At 36.2% G+C, this 19,072-nt stretch overlaps 1 protein-coding gene across 12 annotated transcripts in view; it reads left to right on the top strand.

The window, feature by feature from the left end:
- Positions 1-16,995, top strand: part of PICALM (phosphatidylinositol binding clathrin assembly protein) — a 107,142-nt gene extending 90,147 nt beyond the window's left edge. For 8 of the 12 annotated variants that reach the window (XM_079928298.1, XM_079928296.1, XM_079928297.1 and 5 more), the window contains 3 exons: positions 927-986; positions 2,708-2,812; positions 15,551-16,995. In XM_079928298.1, the coding sequence (XP_079784424.1) occupies positions 927-986; positions 2,708-2,812; positions 15,551-15,565 (180 nt within the window). In that variant the 3' untranslated portion in view covers positions 15,566-16,995. The other 4 variants (XM_079928290.1, XM_079928299.1, XM_079928289.1 and 1 more) reach the window with 2 other exon arrangements.
- The last annotated feature ends 2,077 nt before the right edge of the window (positions 16,996-19,072 follow it).

The following is a 19,072-nucleotide window of genomic DNA, read 5'->3' as shown; positions in this document are numbered from 1 at the left end:
TCACTTTAGTTATGCTTCATTTAACTTCTCCATGTGTATGTTCAAATTGCCATATAATTTGTTATTTTTCATGTTTTAGCAGTGTTATTGGTCTTTCACCTGTATTCAGCTTCTTCAGTTTTTATTATAAGATAACACACACAGGGAATGTTGTTAAGACAGCAGATATGTCTAAAATGATTCTGTGCTGAGATTGTCTATTTTGAGTTAAAGTGGGAGGAGGAAGGGACCTTAAACATCTTAGTGGTAGATGGCTCTTTTAGGACTTAAAGCATAAACAGACTTAAAAATGTATTGCTCTTCCAAATTGGTGCTTTGCAGAAGATAGTTTAAATAATTTATGAAATAAATTAGAAGGAATACTAGTATACATGCTCTATGTAAGAACTTGTGCTTCTTAGAAATAGTCATACTCCATAGTGGTTTGAAATCTTTGGAGTTATTTGAAAAGAGTGAATGAGGTCCTTAGAAACTAATTTTTTGGAAGATCAGATTGTTCATGGATTTGGGATCTTTACATTTTATTTTGCTCAAAAAATGAAGTACCTAGGAAAACATTCAGTAATGCTACTTTTCTAGGCAAACATTTTTTATGTTAATGATAGACTTTAAATTTAGAACTTTGAGTATTTTTAAAAATCTGAATATTTTTAAAGCTTGTAAAAGCACAATGAAATCTTAGATCACTGTTGTATCTAACTTTAAATGGTATTTTTTCTTTCTGATAATTCTTCTTTTCCGCTAATTTCAAGACACTTTTTTTCATTGAGCTTTAATTGACACAATTATTAACGAACACAAATGTCATATTTAATCACAGCTGTCTTAGCAATTCTTTTTAGTGGAACTACAGCTATTAATTCCTTGAACTCCGTTGACATACATGAGTTATACTTCCTTGTTTATTTTTTCTTTCATCATGTCAGGCACCCCCTGTAATGGCCTATCCTGCTACTACACCAACAGGCATGATAGGATATGGAATCGTAAGTATTTTTCCCAACACAGCTTTTTGAAAATAGGTTGACTCACATTTAACATGAATTTATTTCTCAGCTTAACTGAAAAAAGAACTTAGTGCCACATATATCCTTAATGCCTAACACAGAACCTTGCACCAAAGCATAGGTTTCATAAGTATTTCTAGAATAGTCATTATACAACAGATACTATTTATTAATGTTCACTGTATTTACTTGGCTTATTTTTCCTCTCATAAGTTTGTTAGGCATTTTATACTTCATTATGAACTCATTTAAACATTAATGTTAACTCCAAGTCTTCGTTGCTGTGATCTTACATTAATACCAGTGAGGTCTTATAACCTGAATACCACTCTAGAGGAAGGGGGGAATTAATATTTCTTGAATTGTGTAGGGGTAAATTTAGTTTAGTAAAGGCCACAGAAATTTTCCTATGACATGATTGGGATAGTACAGAAACAGTCCTTAAACCTTTAAGCTGCCCACAACCCACATTCTAGACTGCCCTTACTCTCCCAACTCTCTTAATACATAGACTCACATAAATAAGAAATGAAGGTAGTGGCTTCGGCCCACCACACACTTGGCGGAACTGTTGCTGTTGGGAGGCAGCACTGCATCCGTTGGTATTGCTACTGTGGCTGCTTCTGCTACTTCTTTATTTATTATACATCTGTAGCTCTTTTCCTGCATATGAAGGAGTTTCACAGCTTTTGGATTAGTAGTCATTACATTAAAAAGGTGTCTGCACAAAAAACTCAAAATGAATCTCACTACAAATAGGAGTCATCCTAAAAGGTTAAATAGAACTTGCAGAAAGGTAAGGTTTTAGAATATAGCATTTTAACCAAAATAATATGGTGGTCAGTGTGTACTTTATTTTGTCACTTACGTTAATTATATACCATGGAGTGGTAATTTTTAAAGAGATGGTTGGTTGAGATTTTCAATTATTTAAGAATGAACTAACCTCTTTGTGTGTAATTTAAGCCTCTTGGTTTTCCCTAAAAACGTCTGAAATAAAATGAAAGAACCATTGGGTTCTTTCAATTGGGAGTAAACTTCTTCAAACAATCAACTATTTTCCCTTGTGCTTATTTGCATAATGGCATAAGAACTTGATTTGATACACAAAGGCAGTTTTCTTTGAAATGTCTTAGCCATTTTATAGCTTCAAGTTTCCCATGTCTAAAGCTGGCAAATTTGGAAATTTTTTTGGTCTAAATTATTTTGTCTGTTTATCGTAGTTTGAATTTTGCAACTCATGTAGAAAAAGTTGAGCTTTTTTGCAAACTTTAAAAGATGAGCACATTAAAGACTTTCCATATTAAAAAAAATACTCCTAAAAATTTGTAGATGGGGCTTCCCTGGTGGCGCAGTGGTTGAGAGTCCGCCTGCCGATGCAGGGGACATGGATTCGTGCCCGGTCCGGGAGGATCCCACATGCCGCGGAGCGGCTGGGCCCGTGGGCCGTGGCCGCTGGGCCTGCATGTCCGGAGCCTGTGCTCTGCAACGGGAGAGGCCACAGCAGTGAGAGGCCCGCGTACAGCAAAAAAAAAAAAAATTTGTAGCTGTCAGTCTTATTTGCATTTACAGGTATTTTCCCTTTGAGTTACTGCAAAAGTACTAGTACTGTTCATCCCTGTCATCCTTCTTGTTTACTTACTCATAATAAGGAAAATGTGAGTTAACATCCTTTAACTTGACATTTTTTGTTTTTTTAGCCTCCTCAAATGGGAAGTGTACCTGTAATGACACAACCAACCTTAATATACAGCCAGCCTGTCATGAGACCACCAAACCCTTTTGGCCCTGTATCAGGAGCACAGGTACTAATTAACATGCTACACGTAACTGTTTTAATGTGCTTGATGTGGAAGAAATATAATAGCAAAAAATCCTTTTATACAACTTGAGAAGCAGGTTATTAGCATTTTTTCCCCTTCATTGTGGATGTTATTTTCTTCGCATATCTTTCTCATCTAAGAGTTTGTAGGAATATTGATTATTTAGAAAGAAAGGATAAGCAGATTACAAATATTAAAGATGGAAAATTCTTGATAACTTACAGTTGGTGGGTCCAGAGGATGGTTTTTCTGAGGTTAAGGAACCTTTTTTCTGATGATGATTCTGACATGCTCTCCTTTGTGGGCCTTAGAAACCTTGAACTCAGAACTCAGTGCCTTGGCTTGAATGGTGCTACAATAAAGGTGTTGCCTTTGAGATATTTGTGAAACTTGACGAGTCTTCAAAAGTTGCGAATGCTGTTTTTTCATTAGATAACTTCCTGCTGCTAAAGATCATATTTAAAAGCAACCCCTCCAAAAGGACAAAAAAGCTTGAAATGCCATGCTGACCTAATGTCTTCACAGGAAAGACTTTCCTCTTCAAATGTTTCTAAGGCCTTCTTCCAGTTCAAGAAAATTCACCTAAATATTCACTCTTTCTTTTTCATCTCGTTATTAGCATCAGGGGAATCTGTTTTTTCTGAAAAAAGCTTCTCATTGTGGTTAGGAGAGGAGATATGAAGTTTCTCTGTTATTTACTTCTCTGGCAGCATACTATGGAATGAGATCCTTGTAAAGTGATAGGACAGCTTGTCCTTCTGTATCTGTGGCTGTGCTCATATCATTTAACAGTTAGAAATAATGACATGTGATTGTTAAAGTACACCTTTCTTGGCTTCCGATGCCAACTGATTGGTTACTTTATGTGTTTAATGCTATTTGAAAACATTCATGGGAGCATTTGGTAATGGACTTATTCCTTTTCCACTTGAATGGATATAAGTATTACACTTGCCAGTGCATACAGTGTTACATGGCCAAAATTATTTGTATTGATCCATTTGAAGCTTTTGTCTCAGAAACAGAAACAGAAAACAGAATATATTGTTACCTTAACCTTGGATGCTGCCTGACAGTCTCCAAGCACTTTCACATACATTATCTCATCTTATTCTCAAAATAATCTTTAAGGTAGATGGGCCTAGGATCACTATTGTCATCATCCTTTATCTTTATAGATAAAGAAAGTTGAGACTTGGAAAGGTTCTTCAACTAAATAAGTGGTGAAATGCAACTTAGCTCCCAGAATCCTTGATTCCTGGTCGAGTGCTCATTTGTGCCACACTGCCTCTCTACTAGTGCAACTCAGCCCCTGTGGCCACTACAGTAGTACTGTCTTCCTTTTGTCAGCAACGAAGCACTCTGCTAATTCCTTGGGTTTCCTGTTATATTATAAACTATATTTATGTATTTGGGATATAACTACTGTAGTTGTCAAGAGCATCCTATACAATTTTGGATAATACTTTTAACCTTGAAACACTTTATATGAGGGGTTTTTTTTAATATGGTAAAAAAAAAATCTTAGTAAAATCTACCTTTAAAAAAATTGCTGGCCTCCTGGCATGTTTTCTTAACACAGATTTTATATCCTGTTTCCTTTTGAAATCCATGTAACTTTCACTGAAACACCAAAAAAAGTGCAAGAATTTCCAAGTTCTTTAAATGAAAGAGTGATAGAACTGCCTTTTTCTAATTATACCAGAAGAGAAGAGAATGAGAACATTAAGGTAATAAGTTTCTAGTTGAGAAATCAAATTTGAAGCGAGTACTTAATTTTAAATATTACTGATTGAGAAAAGCCTGTGAAGGAAGGAAATTGATAACTAGGAAAAGAAAATCAGGTGGCAGTAAAGTGGCTCAAAGAGGCTTTGGTCTTCTCCTTATGCAGTTATTTGAATCAGTTGAAAGTCAGAATCTTAAATTTTATGTTACTTTTAATTCCTTTTACCCCTTTGTTTTCCATATGTCTTGTCATAAAGTCCCACTAATTGTTCCTCTGCTATTATTAGCTCCACCCTTTTTGCAGTCTATATCCTTTGCCCAGATTGGAACTTTTCTTGCCTTTCTAATTTAATCCATTTTGTAGATACTGGAGTAAACTTTTATAGGCAGCATTTGTATCATCTCCATATTCAAAAATCTGAGGAGACAAATCTAACATAACTGAAATGTAAGGCTTTCCTTCTGTCATAAAAACTACCTCACAAAATCTCCCTCTTTGTAAGAATAATAATGAATAAACAGAATATTCAATTCCCATGCCTTTATAACTCTCGATAAGTATCCAGTGTTCTGCTGCTGTTTGTCTTTTCCAGAAGTCCTTTGTCTGTCATAAAGTGCGTTTACTCTTTACTCAATCTTAGTCATGTCTTGTCCCTTTTCAGTTCTTCTGAGATCTGAAGTTCTTTTCCTTATTCTGCATTATTTTTCTTTATAGAACTTACCACTACTTGACATCTGTTTGTCCATCAGTCTATCCATTTGTCCGTTCATCCATCCATCCATCTGATCCCATATTAGATTGTAACCCTCATAGAGGCAGGCTTAGGTGTGGCTTGTTTACTTCTGTGTTCATGGTTCCTAAAACAGTGCCTGATTCATGATAGTTTTTGAACATTATTTGTCAAACAAGTGAATTTGGTTGAAAACTTACCTTTACCATTTCGTAACTTACTCTGCTTCTCATTGGTATAGCTTTTTACTTACTTATAACCATTGTAATAATTTATAGCAGTGTTCAAAATTGGTTTAATTTATGCTAATAGACCATAAGTTAAAATGTTAGATGACTGTCACCTGAAGAATGAAGACACCTTTAATTTCATGATTGAATATTTTTAATCATTTAAAAATTAAACGATTTATCTTTGAAGTAGGAAAGATTTTCTCATGCTTTAGTATTTTAATGATTCTTAGCCAGTCCCTTGCATTAACTTTGTCCATCCAATGGTAGTAGTAACCAAAGTAATTTTTCTTAATGAATTACCTTTTAATTGTTCTCTTATTGTTTTGCTCTTTTTTTCAATAAAAATTCCTTGAGGCAGAGACGTCTCTTTGTACATTGTAAAGTAAATGATAGTTTAAATGTAAGTCAAATGCCATCAAAATAGAATCTTTTAATCAAATCCCAGTTCTCCAGCTCTTATCAAAAATCTTTTCCTATTCCTTGAAGTATTTCTTTTGGGAGCCATTACTTACCAAAGGTGTAACTTGTAGCTCCTGGTCTCTTGCCTACTTACCATTGAACCAAGCTAATATTCTTGAGAGTACCTCAACACTCCCACATATATTTATCATATTACCATCAGTGAGGTATTTCAAACAATGTGTTGTGTGTTCTGAATTATATCTAGATTACTCTTAGTGCTGTGTTAGGGCCTGCTAGTGAGAAAGTAGCTAATACCTTCCACATGACTGTTAGCTCAGACTTTTTGTTCTTTAGGAAATGGTCTTCAGAATAGCTTTAATCTAATAGACTACACTGTAGTGTTGAAATTATGCCTCCCTATACACCTATACACTTCTTCTGTTCTGTTCCCATCCCATTTTTTGTGCTGGCTTATTCTGTATTTTTTAAGATATTTTAACACAACTATTAGATGCTTAAAGATGGGTATTACGTTCTTGTGTTCCATGCCTAACATTGTAGCTTTGTTTTTTTTTAATGTTTTACATGAGTGCATCTTTCTAGGTGTTTGACTACATGGAAAACACTAGATACCTTTGGTTAATGCTTTTTTTTCCTCTTCTGTGCTTCCTCACACTATTTGATTGCTTGTTACCGGTTACTAATGTGTTCATTAACTTGGGGAGAGTGGGGACTCTTAATGCCCTCTCGCTCATGCTTTGTATAAATCTTACTGGTACTTACTGGTATATAAATTGAAATATCCATTGCTGGTCAATATTTTATAAACTCGTTCTGTGTTGCAGTATGCAGCTATTATGTTACTAAGCATGAAGACAATTAACCTAGTTAGTTTTGCTTTTTTTAAGTTACTGTGACGTGAGCTAACATTCTCTTAATGAATGTTTATAAGACAGTTTAGATGTTGAAGATTTTTGAGGGGGAGGGTTGTGTTTATTATGTTCTTATCACTTATTTATATGAGAAACTCAAACTGATCCCTTATCTGTTTTCCCAAAAGCAATATGAAAACCATAGTAGAGTGTTACATTTGGGGATTTATTTTTTAAAATAAGCATATTAAAAGTTTTATTGTTTTCTTGGTTGGTATTGGGGGGCTTTGAGGGGTTTTTTTAATGGAGGCTGTGGTTAAAGATGTAAAATGGCTGCTGGGTTTTTTTTGTATTGGCCAAATTTAAGTAAGTATGACATCAGTTAAGTGTCTGAAAGGACACAATGGCTAGTTGTGAGTGCTTTTTACCGATGTAAATGGGGGCACTGTTGGCTTTGGATATTGGAATAATTCAAGTCTTACCAAAAAAAAAAAAAAGCCTTTTAATGACTTTCCTGTGTATAAGAACTAATAGCTCTCTTTGCTTTTAGGCTTAGTTTAGTTTTGTTTGTTTGTTTGTTTGTTTACTTTCTTGGTATGTTAACTGTGGGTGTTGGCAGTGCCTCTCTGTCAGCTGATCTGCCCAGCTGCATTTCTGTGAAAGCCTTTTTCCTTGTCAGCAGTGTGTTGTGCTCATTCATCCTTGCTTAGTAGAAGAGCTCAGGAGGGGATTTACTTCGGGAATTGGGATTTAGGACCATAGGTAAGAATGTTTCTGGAGTCCCGTCTGCTTACCATTATTGTTAATAAGACAACATGTACGACCAGGCCTTTTCACTGGATTTTTGCTGAGAACATTTTTTCTAAAAGGTGGAAATCTAATTCTTGTTTTAAACAAAACTTAGAACATATTCATAAAATCTTGGGTGACTGTGAAGTTCTTCAAAATCCTCATGATGAACATCAGTGATTGTGTACGGCACTGTGAATATAGAAAGCACACAGGTATATTGACTGTCTAACATTTACTAGAGAAGTCCTTTTTAAAAAATTATTTCTCGACTCTTAAACTTTTTTCTGTACATTAAAATATAGCCATGAATTCTAGCTGAGTTGAGCTTGAGATAGCAGATTTTAGAGAGAAAGCAAAGCACCAGCCTTGGAGTCAGCAGATCTGCTTTCGAGTCTGTTATTAGTGTCCTGGGGCTGCTGTAACAAAGTGTACCACAAACTCGATTTCTTAAAACAGCAGGAATTTAATCTCTCACAGTTCTGGAGTCTTAAGGTCCGAAAACAAGGTGTCAGTAGGGCCACGCTCCTCCTGAATTCTCTAGAGGAGGATCCTTCCTTGCCGCTTCCAGCTTTTGGTAGCCCCAGTCATTCCTTGACTTAGAGCTGCAGCACTTCAGTCTCTGCCTCTTTCACATGGCATCCTCCTTGTGTCTCTGTCTTCACATGGCCTTTCCCTCTTTTTACAAAGACATCAGTCATTGGACTAGGGCCCACCCTAATGACCTTGTCGTAACTTGATTACAACTGCAGAAACCCTATTTCCAAATAAGGTCACATTCATAAATACATTCATAGGGGTCAGGGCTTCAGCGTATCTTTTTAGGGGATACAGTTCAACAGACTCTCAGCTCGACTCCTCACTTAACCGGGTGTTTCAGAGAAAATTGTCTACGTAACTTTGATGAGCCTCAGTTTCTTTATATATAGAATGGTGATTTTTACCTTGTGTACTTTATAAGTTTGTTGAAAGGTCCAAATGAAAATATTTGTAATTGACTTAGGAATGTGGATGTTTATGTTTTTTTATTGATGATTATAAGGAACCTTTTTTGTCTTTAGAAGAAAATGTTACAAGGTTGCCCTATTTTCAGAAATTGTTTCTATTCCATGAGGTGTCCCTATTCCCAACTTCTGATTTATAATAATACAGTTTATATTTCTTCCCATGTGTTACAAATTATCTTTATTGTAAATATAATAATTCATACTTCATTATTTTGAAACCTTAATCATGACTCACTATTATCTGATGACATCAGATAAACTCATAGAGAACCACAGGCTAGGGTAGTCACTGTAGTGTGGGGATGGGGCAGGCTGGGTGAGCACGGTCTGCATTAGGGCCTGAATCATCCACATGAGGTGTAGACGCTGGACATTGTTTACAGGAACCTGACACACCGCTCTTGAGGACTCTGTCAGCAGCACCTGAATTGGCTCAGCATTTGTGGAGGTGGTGTTACCCTAAAGGACCAAGCTTTATTTTATAGTAATTAAAATCTTTATTTGGTCCAATTTAATACAGTTTATAAGTCTCTTTTTGTGGGGAGGGGCAAACCTCTTTTGAAAATGTCTAAGTCTAAGGAACTCTGTCTTAGACGTTTTTAGTGGAAGCCCAATAGATAAATCAGGTAAAAGCAGGTAGCCTCAAGCTCATATATGGAACACGGTTTGGAAATTTTTTTTAACCAAACAAAAGTGCCATATTTTCAATAAACAGCAAATAAGTGGTGCATTGTAGGCACATGTAATTATTATTTTGTCTCCTTATGTACCAGTTGACATAAACGTTACAGCTTTTCATTTTCTTTGGTTTTCAAGGGGTAAGAGTCTAATATGAATGAGCAGTGAACATTTTATTCAAATAAGCTGAGCCAGTTTTCATGATTTCCATCCATCAAATGGAACTTTAAACAGACTTCTCTTACCCTTGCAAATACTTCTGATATACAGAAATGTTGTTTATTTTTGGCTTAGGTCAGTTAATAGTATTTCCTCCCATGAGTTTAGGAAATCTTCTGATCTATTTCCCTCTCTCCAATTTGGTCTTCTTTAACTCTTTGTCGGTTTAGGTTGCCATAATTCTAAGGAGATGACTTAGATGCCATTTTGGAATAATGTCACTCCTATGTTAATAGTTTTAAGTTATGTGGACTCTAGCAGTAGAGAGGTTTAGAAACAACACATTCAAAGAGAAATCCTCTTAGGTCACTGTTTGGTGCCACTAAGACAAGATGAAGTAGTGCTTTGAAGGTGACAGGAGTAAGGTTGGCGTAACTTTGTGATGTTATTGATGGGCAGAAGCCCAAGATGGGTTGTGTTAAGCATAAACCCAAGAAGCAGTTATCAAAAGGCACTAGACTCAACGTACAGGACAGGCCCTCTACCTTATGCAGTGGAGAAAGGAGTCCTCTCTTTTAGCTATACTTCACAGAGGCAGCTGAGAATAGCATTATCTTTAGTATAAAATTTTGGAATGCAGCACTATATGTTTATATCCCTGTGCATCTGGATTCAGTGGTCTGGCCATGGTCTAACATTATTCAAAAACAACATACCTTTCTGTGCTCAGTTTTATATCTGACATCTCTGTGAAATCATATTAGGTAGGGCTGAGGTTTCTAAAATGTGTCCATTGCACAGCAGTATCAGGAAAATATTCTTTAAGCATGTACCCTCAGTGTATTTATATTTATATATCCCTACAACAATATGTACATTAAATAACATGTAAAAATAGACATTTTAAAAGGGTAAAAATTAATAGGGAAGTTCTAATACTTCTAATATCCGACTTTGGTGACATTTTTATACAGAGCTTGTTTTATCACCAAAAAACATTTTAATTTAGCATGTTATAGAATGCTTATAATATGTGTAAGTCACTGCTAGTTGCTGAACAAGAGACAGGGAGAATATGTTTCTTACATCTGAGGAGCCTAAAGGTGAGTATAATATGGAAGCACAAGTGACTGGTTGATGGTAAAATAAGAACTATTATAAGAGCAACACGGACAAGACAGAGTGGCTCCTATTATGTAAGACTAGATGAGCATTTGATTGTAGGTGGTAAGGAAGGTTGAACTAATATTTGAGTGACTAACATATGCCAGGGTGCTTTTTGTATATTTTAATCCTCAAGACAGCCATTAACGGGGATGTGGGTATTGGGTCTTGATATTCTTAACCTCATTTTACAAAAGAGCCAGGATTAGATTCCTTTCCATAAAACTGTGCTCTCTCATCCCAGGCAAAGGAAATACGCCCATTTTTTCCTAAGATGTTAACTTTGCTTCTTCAAGAAAGACAAAATGAGTCTTTACAGCATTGCTATTTGCTATCCAGGCTTTTGGATACAAATTCAAATGTAAAGATGTGGCACCTTGCTTCTTCGCTAAGAATTTTAAGCACAGCCAAGTTTGTCCTTAAATACCCAGTCTTTTATTCTCCCGTAAGCTTTCAATTGCACTAGGTTCACTTTCTGAGACTGATGCTATTTTCCTGTTCTAACATGAAATTTTCTTTCTTTGGTGTTGAATGGGAGTAGAATGAAGGAGTAACCATTTTTATTTATGATCTTTAGTGTGCTGATAGAATTCTTTTTTAAAAATTCCTTTATTCTCTGTATGTTTGCTTTTTTATAAAGTTAACTTACGATTTCTGTACTCTTGTCTTTACTATACTAAACACACACTACAGCCAAAAAAAAATCTTTGCTCTGGAGATAAAAACAAAGATTTTTGGTAACATTAGATTCTTTTTTTTTCTATTTCAACATATTTTTTTTAAAGGTTGATTAGAGTGGCGGGAGTGGGTGAAGGAATGTCAGCTGAGAGTTGCCATCATCAATTACTTGTACATTTTAGTATTTTTATTTATCTGCGGCTCTTCTTTCACTGCTTCTCAGTATTTCATTTTCCTATAAAATGAGAAGACTTTAAGTATGTCTGTATTAGACTAGTGAGACTGACTGCTTTGTTTAAATGGCATATTTAGTTGTGAGGTAGGTCGATTTAATTTGAACAAACTGATAGCTGTACTAATTTTTTAGTTCTGTGGGAATTTTGGTATAGAGAATGTTACTTGAAATAAATGAGTGAAAGTCTTTTTCTTTTGTTTGGTGTGTGTGTGTGTGTTGGCATATTTGTAGTAGAATTTTACTGGAATGGTCAGTTACAATTTGTTTTACGCTGGCTTGTAAAATATGGTGATATTGTAATTAATGATGGTCATTGGATTTTTTCTTTTTTTAAATTCCTTATCCTCCAGTACGTAGCAACCCTACGTGTTCTTTAATCTACTCCCAAGAATTATAAGTAAAGGAGGGTTAACTTGACTTTCTCAGGCTCTTTAAATCCTGCTGCTTCTCACCCGCCAGGATCCTGTTACTCCTTTGTGTACTTTGTTCTTCCTTCTTTCCTTGAGCATTAACTGGGCGATTGCAGTATATTTCCTTTCCTTCTGCTTCCTTATTTACTCGCTGAGCTGACTACCTTCTCACCAGTGCAAGATGTGCCTATGCTTCGGTACAGGTGCCAGGAAGGGGTGGGGCCCGCTGGTGAAGGGCTGCTCCATGGCTCAGTCCTTGGCACTCGCTGCAGTCAGCCAGTCCAGTCTGGGCCAAGGTTCCATCTGCTTGAAATGGATGTTGATGATATGAAACTTACTGCAGGGATATTAAGTCTTGTTTTCTCATGTTTTAATTTAGCTACATATTTTTTATAGGTATAAGACATATGTGTGTGTTTGTTTTGCCAATTTAACAGAATAGTAGAAGTATTAGTTAGAAACTAGCACTTCTTCCCTCAAGGAAAATTGATCCTCTTCAACATTGTTTTTGAGCCTCCAGGACTTTTCTCCAGCAGTATGCTCACATATGGAAAAGAACAGAATTCTGGTGCTACCTTTGACCATATTCTTCAGGGACATTTTCCCCTGAGACTGTCAGGTCTTCAGACTGCTGCCCTCATGAAAATTTGATTTAAGAAGATGTTTCAGTGTGGGGCTCTCATGGGAGACTGTTGATTTTGGATGCTTAGCTATCTGCAGTAAGCAGGGGGGTTTTGTTGTTGTTTTTTAACTTCAAATGAAAAAGAAAATCTGTTTTGGAGAAAAACCCAGTTAATCTTAAACTCCCTCCAGCTCAGGGATCACTTTACTTAAAATCATTTCGCTTCTGAATGGTCATCCTGGTTGGTCTGAAAGGTGAGGAGGAAATGTCTTTCTAATAAGTTGCACCTTATTCTGTCTCAGCACGTATGATACTTGAATCTCCAAACCCAGACCTGCTGTCCTGTCCTCCCATCTGTAGCTGCTTGTGTAATTCCATCAACTTTTCCATTGTCTCTTCCCATTGTCTTTGAACATTTATTTCTGAGAACAAGGTATGGATTAAGAAAATGACTCAACCACTAATATAACTGAAGATGATTTCTAAACCTGTAAATTAATCTTGGCATCCAAAACAACAAATTGCACATACTTGTGGTGTAATATTTGTTGAAAGCTCATTGGCTCTTCATTCTTTATAGTGCTTTTCTTAAGAAAATAAAAAGGTAGAAATGAGATCACTTTGACCCAGCAAAGACAGATTTTGAGCCTTGAAATCCTTTATAGGAATTCGAATGTTGAGGTATGAATTGAAACTGTTTCTACTTAGTCTTAACTTTGATTTAATGCTCAGTTGAACATTCCTGTTCATGCCTCTGCAATCTGATGCAGGAGGAGGAAAAAATTAAAAGTTTGTTCCAAACTAAAATGGCTCATATTTGGTTTAAAATACTCTTAAAGTAGGCTCGGTGAAGGAGATACATGTATGAAATGAACATCTTGGTACTTTAGGGTTACTAAAGATACGTTATGGAGTTCAACAGTCTGCTTGCCTTACTGTATATTCAAATTAAACAACAGGAGCAAATTCCAAGAATCAAGTGAATGTATTCTAACAGGAAGCTGAACCAAAGATCTTAAGTATTCCATGTATTCAGGGCAGTATGCGGGTAGTTGGACCAGATAACCTCTAAGCTCCTTCTACCTCCCAAAGTATAAGCATCAGCTGTGGCATGTCCAGATAAACAGGCAGGAGACAACTCCATGTGAAAAAAGTGTAAACACTGAGAACAGGACTTTCCACCTCTTATGAGGAAGGAAGGAAAGGGTATTGCAGCTAGATGTGTTGGGTCTGGACTGAGGTCAGATTTGACACACCGTTTGACAGACAGCCTGGACACAGGAAGCCATCTTCTGTGGCTCACAATTAGGCTGTGGTTCCCGTCCTCCCCTCTCCCACACACACATAAAATAAAAGTCTTAACCATGGGTCAGCTTATTTCAACCTTTTTGGGTAAAAGACTTTATTCCTTTGGAATTCAGAAACAAGAATTTGTTTTCTGAAAAACACATGCCATTGGATACCCTTTTAACTAGACGTGTGACTGAAACTTTTGTTTAAATAATTCCACCTTCTGCAAGGGCTGCCATTATATTTATTAAAGTTGACAAAACAAAAACCACTTCTTCTTTCATTACATTTTCTGCTTTCATGTTCTGTCATTCTGAGATCTTTTTTTCTTTCCCTCTCTCTGTCTTCTTTTCCCCCAGCTGTCGGCAGCATCCAGCCCCTCCAGTCACAGTCCTCACAGAGCTTCAGGAAAGGACCCTTTTGCAGAGCTCTCTTTGGAGGATTTCTTATAAATCACTTTAGGTATTGCTGCTTGTTGGGGGAGATGGGGACTTAAATATCAATACTTTTAAAAATTACCAAACATTAAGCACAATTTACTCTTCTCCTCTGTTTCTTTAAAGGACTCTAGGTTCCCTCTCTTTCTCCTCCTCCTCTGTTCTTTAGGTGAAGAATAGATCAAGACAGGTCATAAGGACAAAGAACTTTTGGAAAATATCTTTAACATTATTAGAAGATGTGAAATCAAAAGACCATCTCACATATGTACATATAAGCATCCACTGTGCACAGCAGATGGATGAGCTCAAACACCAGCCGTTAAAAACTGGGTGTTTTATTCAGTCTTAAAAGATTTATAGAGAACAACACAATTTTACACACTGGATTCAAGCTTTATTAGGAGCATCTTTAGTTTTAACATAATGGCCAGGATTCATTGTGAAGAATTCATTTTAACAATTTCTTTAAAGGGTTATATTTTTATGTATGCCTTTTTCATTTTAAAATAGTAGTATTTTCCAAAAAAACAGCTTATATATTTTTTTTAAATTAAAGGCAAGTGAATACTTAGTGCCCTTTTTGATAGAAAGATTCTGCTTTTGATCCACACTGCCTCTTTTCCTGGAAGACAATGTCATTTGTTCTTCTTGATGCCGTAGCCCCCAGTGTAGATACACCTTCTGGATCTTTGAGAGTTTGTACTCTTCTGATTTGACAACAGTTTATTAGCACATCATTTCAGTAATGTCTTTGGATGAGCAGTTTAAAGGATAAAGATATCATGAGTGAAATATCTGAGTGACTAGTTGACACCCTATTGAAAAGTATTCTTTTGTAGATCTTTCAGATTTTGATTTATATCAGAAATTTTTAATAAATATATTACTGTTGCCTTAATTATCTCTGATTTTATTATAATATTTGGAAATAATATTTCAAATTTTGCTTGTTGCCTAAATGAGATTTTTATGTGGAATATTTGTGTTCATGGAGAGATTTTCTGAACTTGTCATGGAAAAATCATTCGTCTTCTTTCTTCCCATATCCCTTGGTTTTTTAGTAATTAGAAAGATATTTGGAAGTTCCTGTAGTTATGCTTCAAATATTGAGTTCTGGCTCATGATAAGCTGATAATACTGACTTCGTTTTGTAATCAGGGTTTGTGATAAGCATGCCATGAACACTTCCAGGCAAGTTGAATAGTAAGAGGCACAAAGCATTTTTACTTATGAGAAGATACCCTACAATGCAGTGAATTAACTTACACTCTTTTTTTTCCCCCAGATACAGTTTATGTAACTAGATGGAAGAGAATGGAATTATTCCAAAAAGACAAGTGCTCAAGCAGCAAATACTTACTTCCAGCAAAATCCAAACTGCTGTCTCTTAAACTCTCATTAGAATGCTACAGTAACCCAATGAAGGCCCATGAAGGAAATTGGGACTAGTCGATAGGAGAACGTATCAATACAGTTTATAAAGCCAAGAATTGCCATGAATTCAGACTGTCTTTTTGGTGACTAATTCTTCAGTTCTTTCATCTCCTGTTAATACCCATAATCAGTAACCTACCAAGAAAAGCCCTTATCTGGAAAGAGTGAAATTTGTATTTGGAAAAGCTGCCTGGAGAGAAGAGCTGTGTCCTTTACTGTAATGCAACAGGACTCTTTTGGGGGGATCAAATCATAATTCTTAATTATGCAGTATCTTTCTTTTCTCCAGTCCTCACAGATACAGAAACAGTAACTAAAATTAACTTTTCTTTTTAAAAAATTATATATTCAGTTTGCAGTAGACATTCCTTAAGTATTTGTATTTATTTATGATTATCAATTTACGTAACATTAATATTGTATCAAACCTCCTTATGAAAATGAGTATGGATGTACACAGTATGTTTGATTTTTATCCATAAGAATGAATCTGATTCAGAATGCTTTTCAGCTGACATACAGAGCACTAAATATTTTAAGGCAAGTCCATAGGTCTGAATCGCTTAAGAATTCTCAGTTTCTATGGGATTTAGGGAAGCATTATAAATGCATTAATCCTTATAGTCAATTCTGTGCCTAGGATTTTGCAAGGGAACAGTTCACAGAACTGGGAAAAGCACTACATTTTAAATTCAGCATTAGTGCATTGGGAAGGGACTTTACTGCTTTGTGCTTGGCATGTCATTATTTTCCATTTGACATTAGGGCCTTTCCAAAATGAATGTGAGGAATTGCTTTCACTTCAAGACTTTCCTTCTTTTCAGTAAAACTCTAGGAGGTGTTATGGGGGGAGGGGAGGGGACAAAATCCTTGAACCTTTTATTTGGCTCATGCCATGTTATGATCATGTACCTTTTAAATAAGGGGAAATAGTATCTTTAAAGTTAATGTCTAGCCAAGAGTTTAGTTAACGAAGAATTAAGCTGCACTGTTGATCGGTGCTTTGTGTAAATACATCTTAACATTTGGGTTGAGAGGGGCCTTAAGAAGGACAGTTTGTTGTAGGAAAGCAATTCTGTACATGAGTTAAGCATACTTGTTGCATTGTCTCTGCAGATTCTATTTTTGTTTACAATATTAAAATGTATGTTAGCAAAAATGGGTGGATTTTCAAATAAAATGCAGCTTCCACAAAACTTTTGTTATGGTATTCTGGTCTGAGGCACATTTACTTTTTTCCTCTTTTCTTTATCATTGGTATTATTATTTTTTGCTAATAAAAGTATACCCAAGTGATTATATTTGATGATTTAATAAAATGTAAAATTTATTTCTCTTTTAACTTAACTTCCAAGAAGCTTGATCTTGGTACTTTTGTTACCTTCTAGAAACTGAACTACTTATTAAAACTGTTCTTTTTTGTCTTTTGATCAGACGCCTTCGGTCAGGTAAGTTTAAGGGAGAAAATGCTTTGAATTTGACCTATTGATGCATGTGATTATGTCTGCCAAAGAAACCTCTGACTGTATCGTGTTTCATGTTGAATAGTAAGTAGGATCCAGAGTACATGATAGAGGGACTAAAAGCTTTGCATTGATAAATGTCTGCATACTATTTGCCATGGTTGGAAAACATAGTCTTTAACCAATATACATTGTTAATTTTACCACTTTTTAAGTTTCACTATTATTAAACCATTTTCATACAGACTGGAAAATGTACTTTTGTAAGTTAACTTCCTTAACATCATAACAGATTTTGATTTGTCTCTCCTGGTTGTTTGAGTGGATGTTATATTTGAGGTCTATGGCTTGTTCCTTTTATACTACTTTTTTTTTTTTCCCAACATATTCAAGTTTGTGAAATCCTTCATAAACATTTCCATCTTATTGTTCAAACTTTTGGGCTTGTTGGATTAGTATTATCCACATTTTACCCATTTTACAGATTGGAATAAGGAACTTGCTCAGGTTGACAAGCTAACAGACATTGGAATCAGGTCTTTGCTTCATGGTCCATTGTTCTGTCTGTGCATAAACTGAAAAGGGAATTATTTCCCTCTGTGGTCAAGCCTGATGACCACTGTCTATTCTCAGATGGTCTTCTCCTATGAAGCATACTTCCCACCTCCTGCAAAACACATGAGCATGTTAACTTTAATCAAAATGTAACAAGTGGGGGCTTCCCTAGTGGCACAGTGGTTGAGAGTCCGCCTGCCGATGCAGGGGACACGGGTTCGTGCCCCGGTCCGGGAAGATCCCACATGCCGCGGAGCGGCTGGGCCCGTGAGCCATGGCCGTTGAGCCTGCGCGTCTGGAGTTTGTGCTCTGCAACGGGAGAGACCACAACAGTGAGAGGCCCACATACCGCCAAAAAAAAAAAAAAAAAGTAAGTGAAGTAAGTCAGCTGTTGAATACATAAAAAAATACATAACTAAATCAGGTTCTAAACCTGTATATGCCCCCGCCATCTTACTACCCAGCTAACAAGTTGGTAGTGGCTGCAGAAAGAGATTAAGACTGTTAGCAGAGGGCAGCTAACCCATCCCAGATCATTTGCAAAATTTTTCCTTTTAACATCTCATTATTATTGTTCATTATATTTTTAAGATATACTTTTCTTAACCATTGACTGTGAGAGTCCATATTTAGGAAGAGGCCTTATGTTAGAGCAGGAATCTTTTACTTCTCCACGAGCCAACAAAACATTACCCCTGGAAAGCAGGCCTTTATGGGATAAGTTTCTCCTTGAACTAAAGTAATTCCAAGGCTCTTCTCCTGTTTATTGTCACTAATAAACATGTTTCCAAATTCTTGAGAATTCAGAGTACTGATGTAAATGCTTATTCTCCAGCACTCCATGGAGAAAAACAGAATCTCTCTCTTCAGGGGAGGGAGCTCTCTTCAGGGGAGGGTGGCCCCTGTGTGTTCACCAGTGGCTAGCTCACAGTATGTGGGAAGGCCACAGCATTCAGCCAGGTGAACTTCATCTATCTTATCCTCGAGAAAAGATGGCTCCACAGCCTTTGCTTAGATCTAGCTTAGATCTTTGTTCTGTCACATTTGCTACCTTCCGTGGGTCTGACTACACCTAGAATTCTGCAGTCTGAATAGGCTCTGGATGGAAAGGCTGCTGTATCATCTTCCATGCAGTCTCTCTCAGAAAACCTCAAGCTGATTCCTTGCTTTTACTAAGAAGTGGCATTCTATTTAGTGTGTCACCAACCAGAAATGCTTTCTAAGTCTCTAGCTAGTATTTTAGTCTAATTTTGCTATAAGCACTTAGGAAATGTCCCCTTTGTTAACTGATGCAGCATGCAGGTGTAGTTTTTATGCTGTATGAAACTACCCACATTGTCAAAAGTTAAGGTCTT

The sequence above is a fragment of the Stenella coeruleoalba genome (assembly GCF_951394435.1).
Source record: "Stenella coeruleoalba genome assembly, chromosome: 8".
Lineage (NCBI taxonomy): Eukaryota > Metazoa > Chordata > Mammalia > Artiodactyla > Delphinidae > Stenella > Stenella coeruleoalba.
This window is presented reverse-complemented; position numbering and strand designations above follow the sequence as displayed.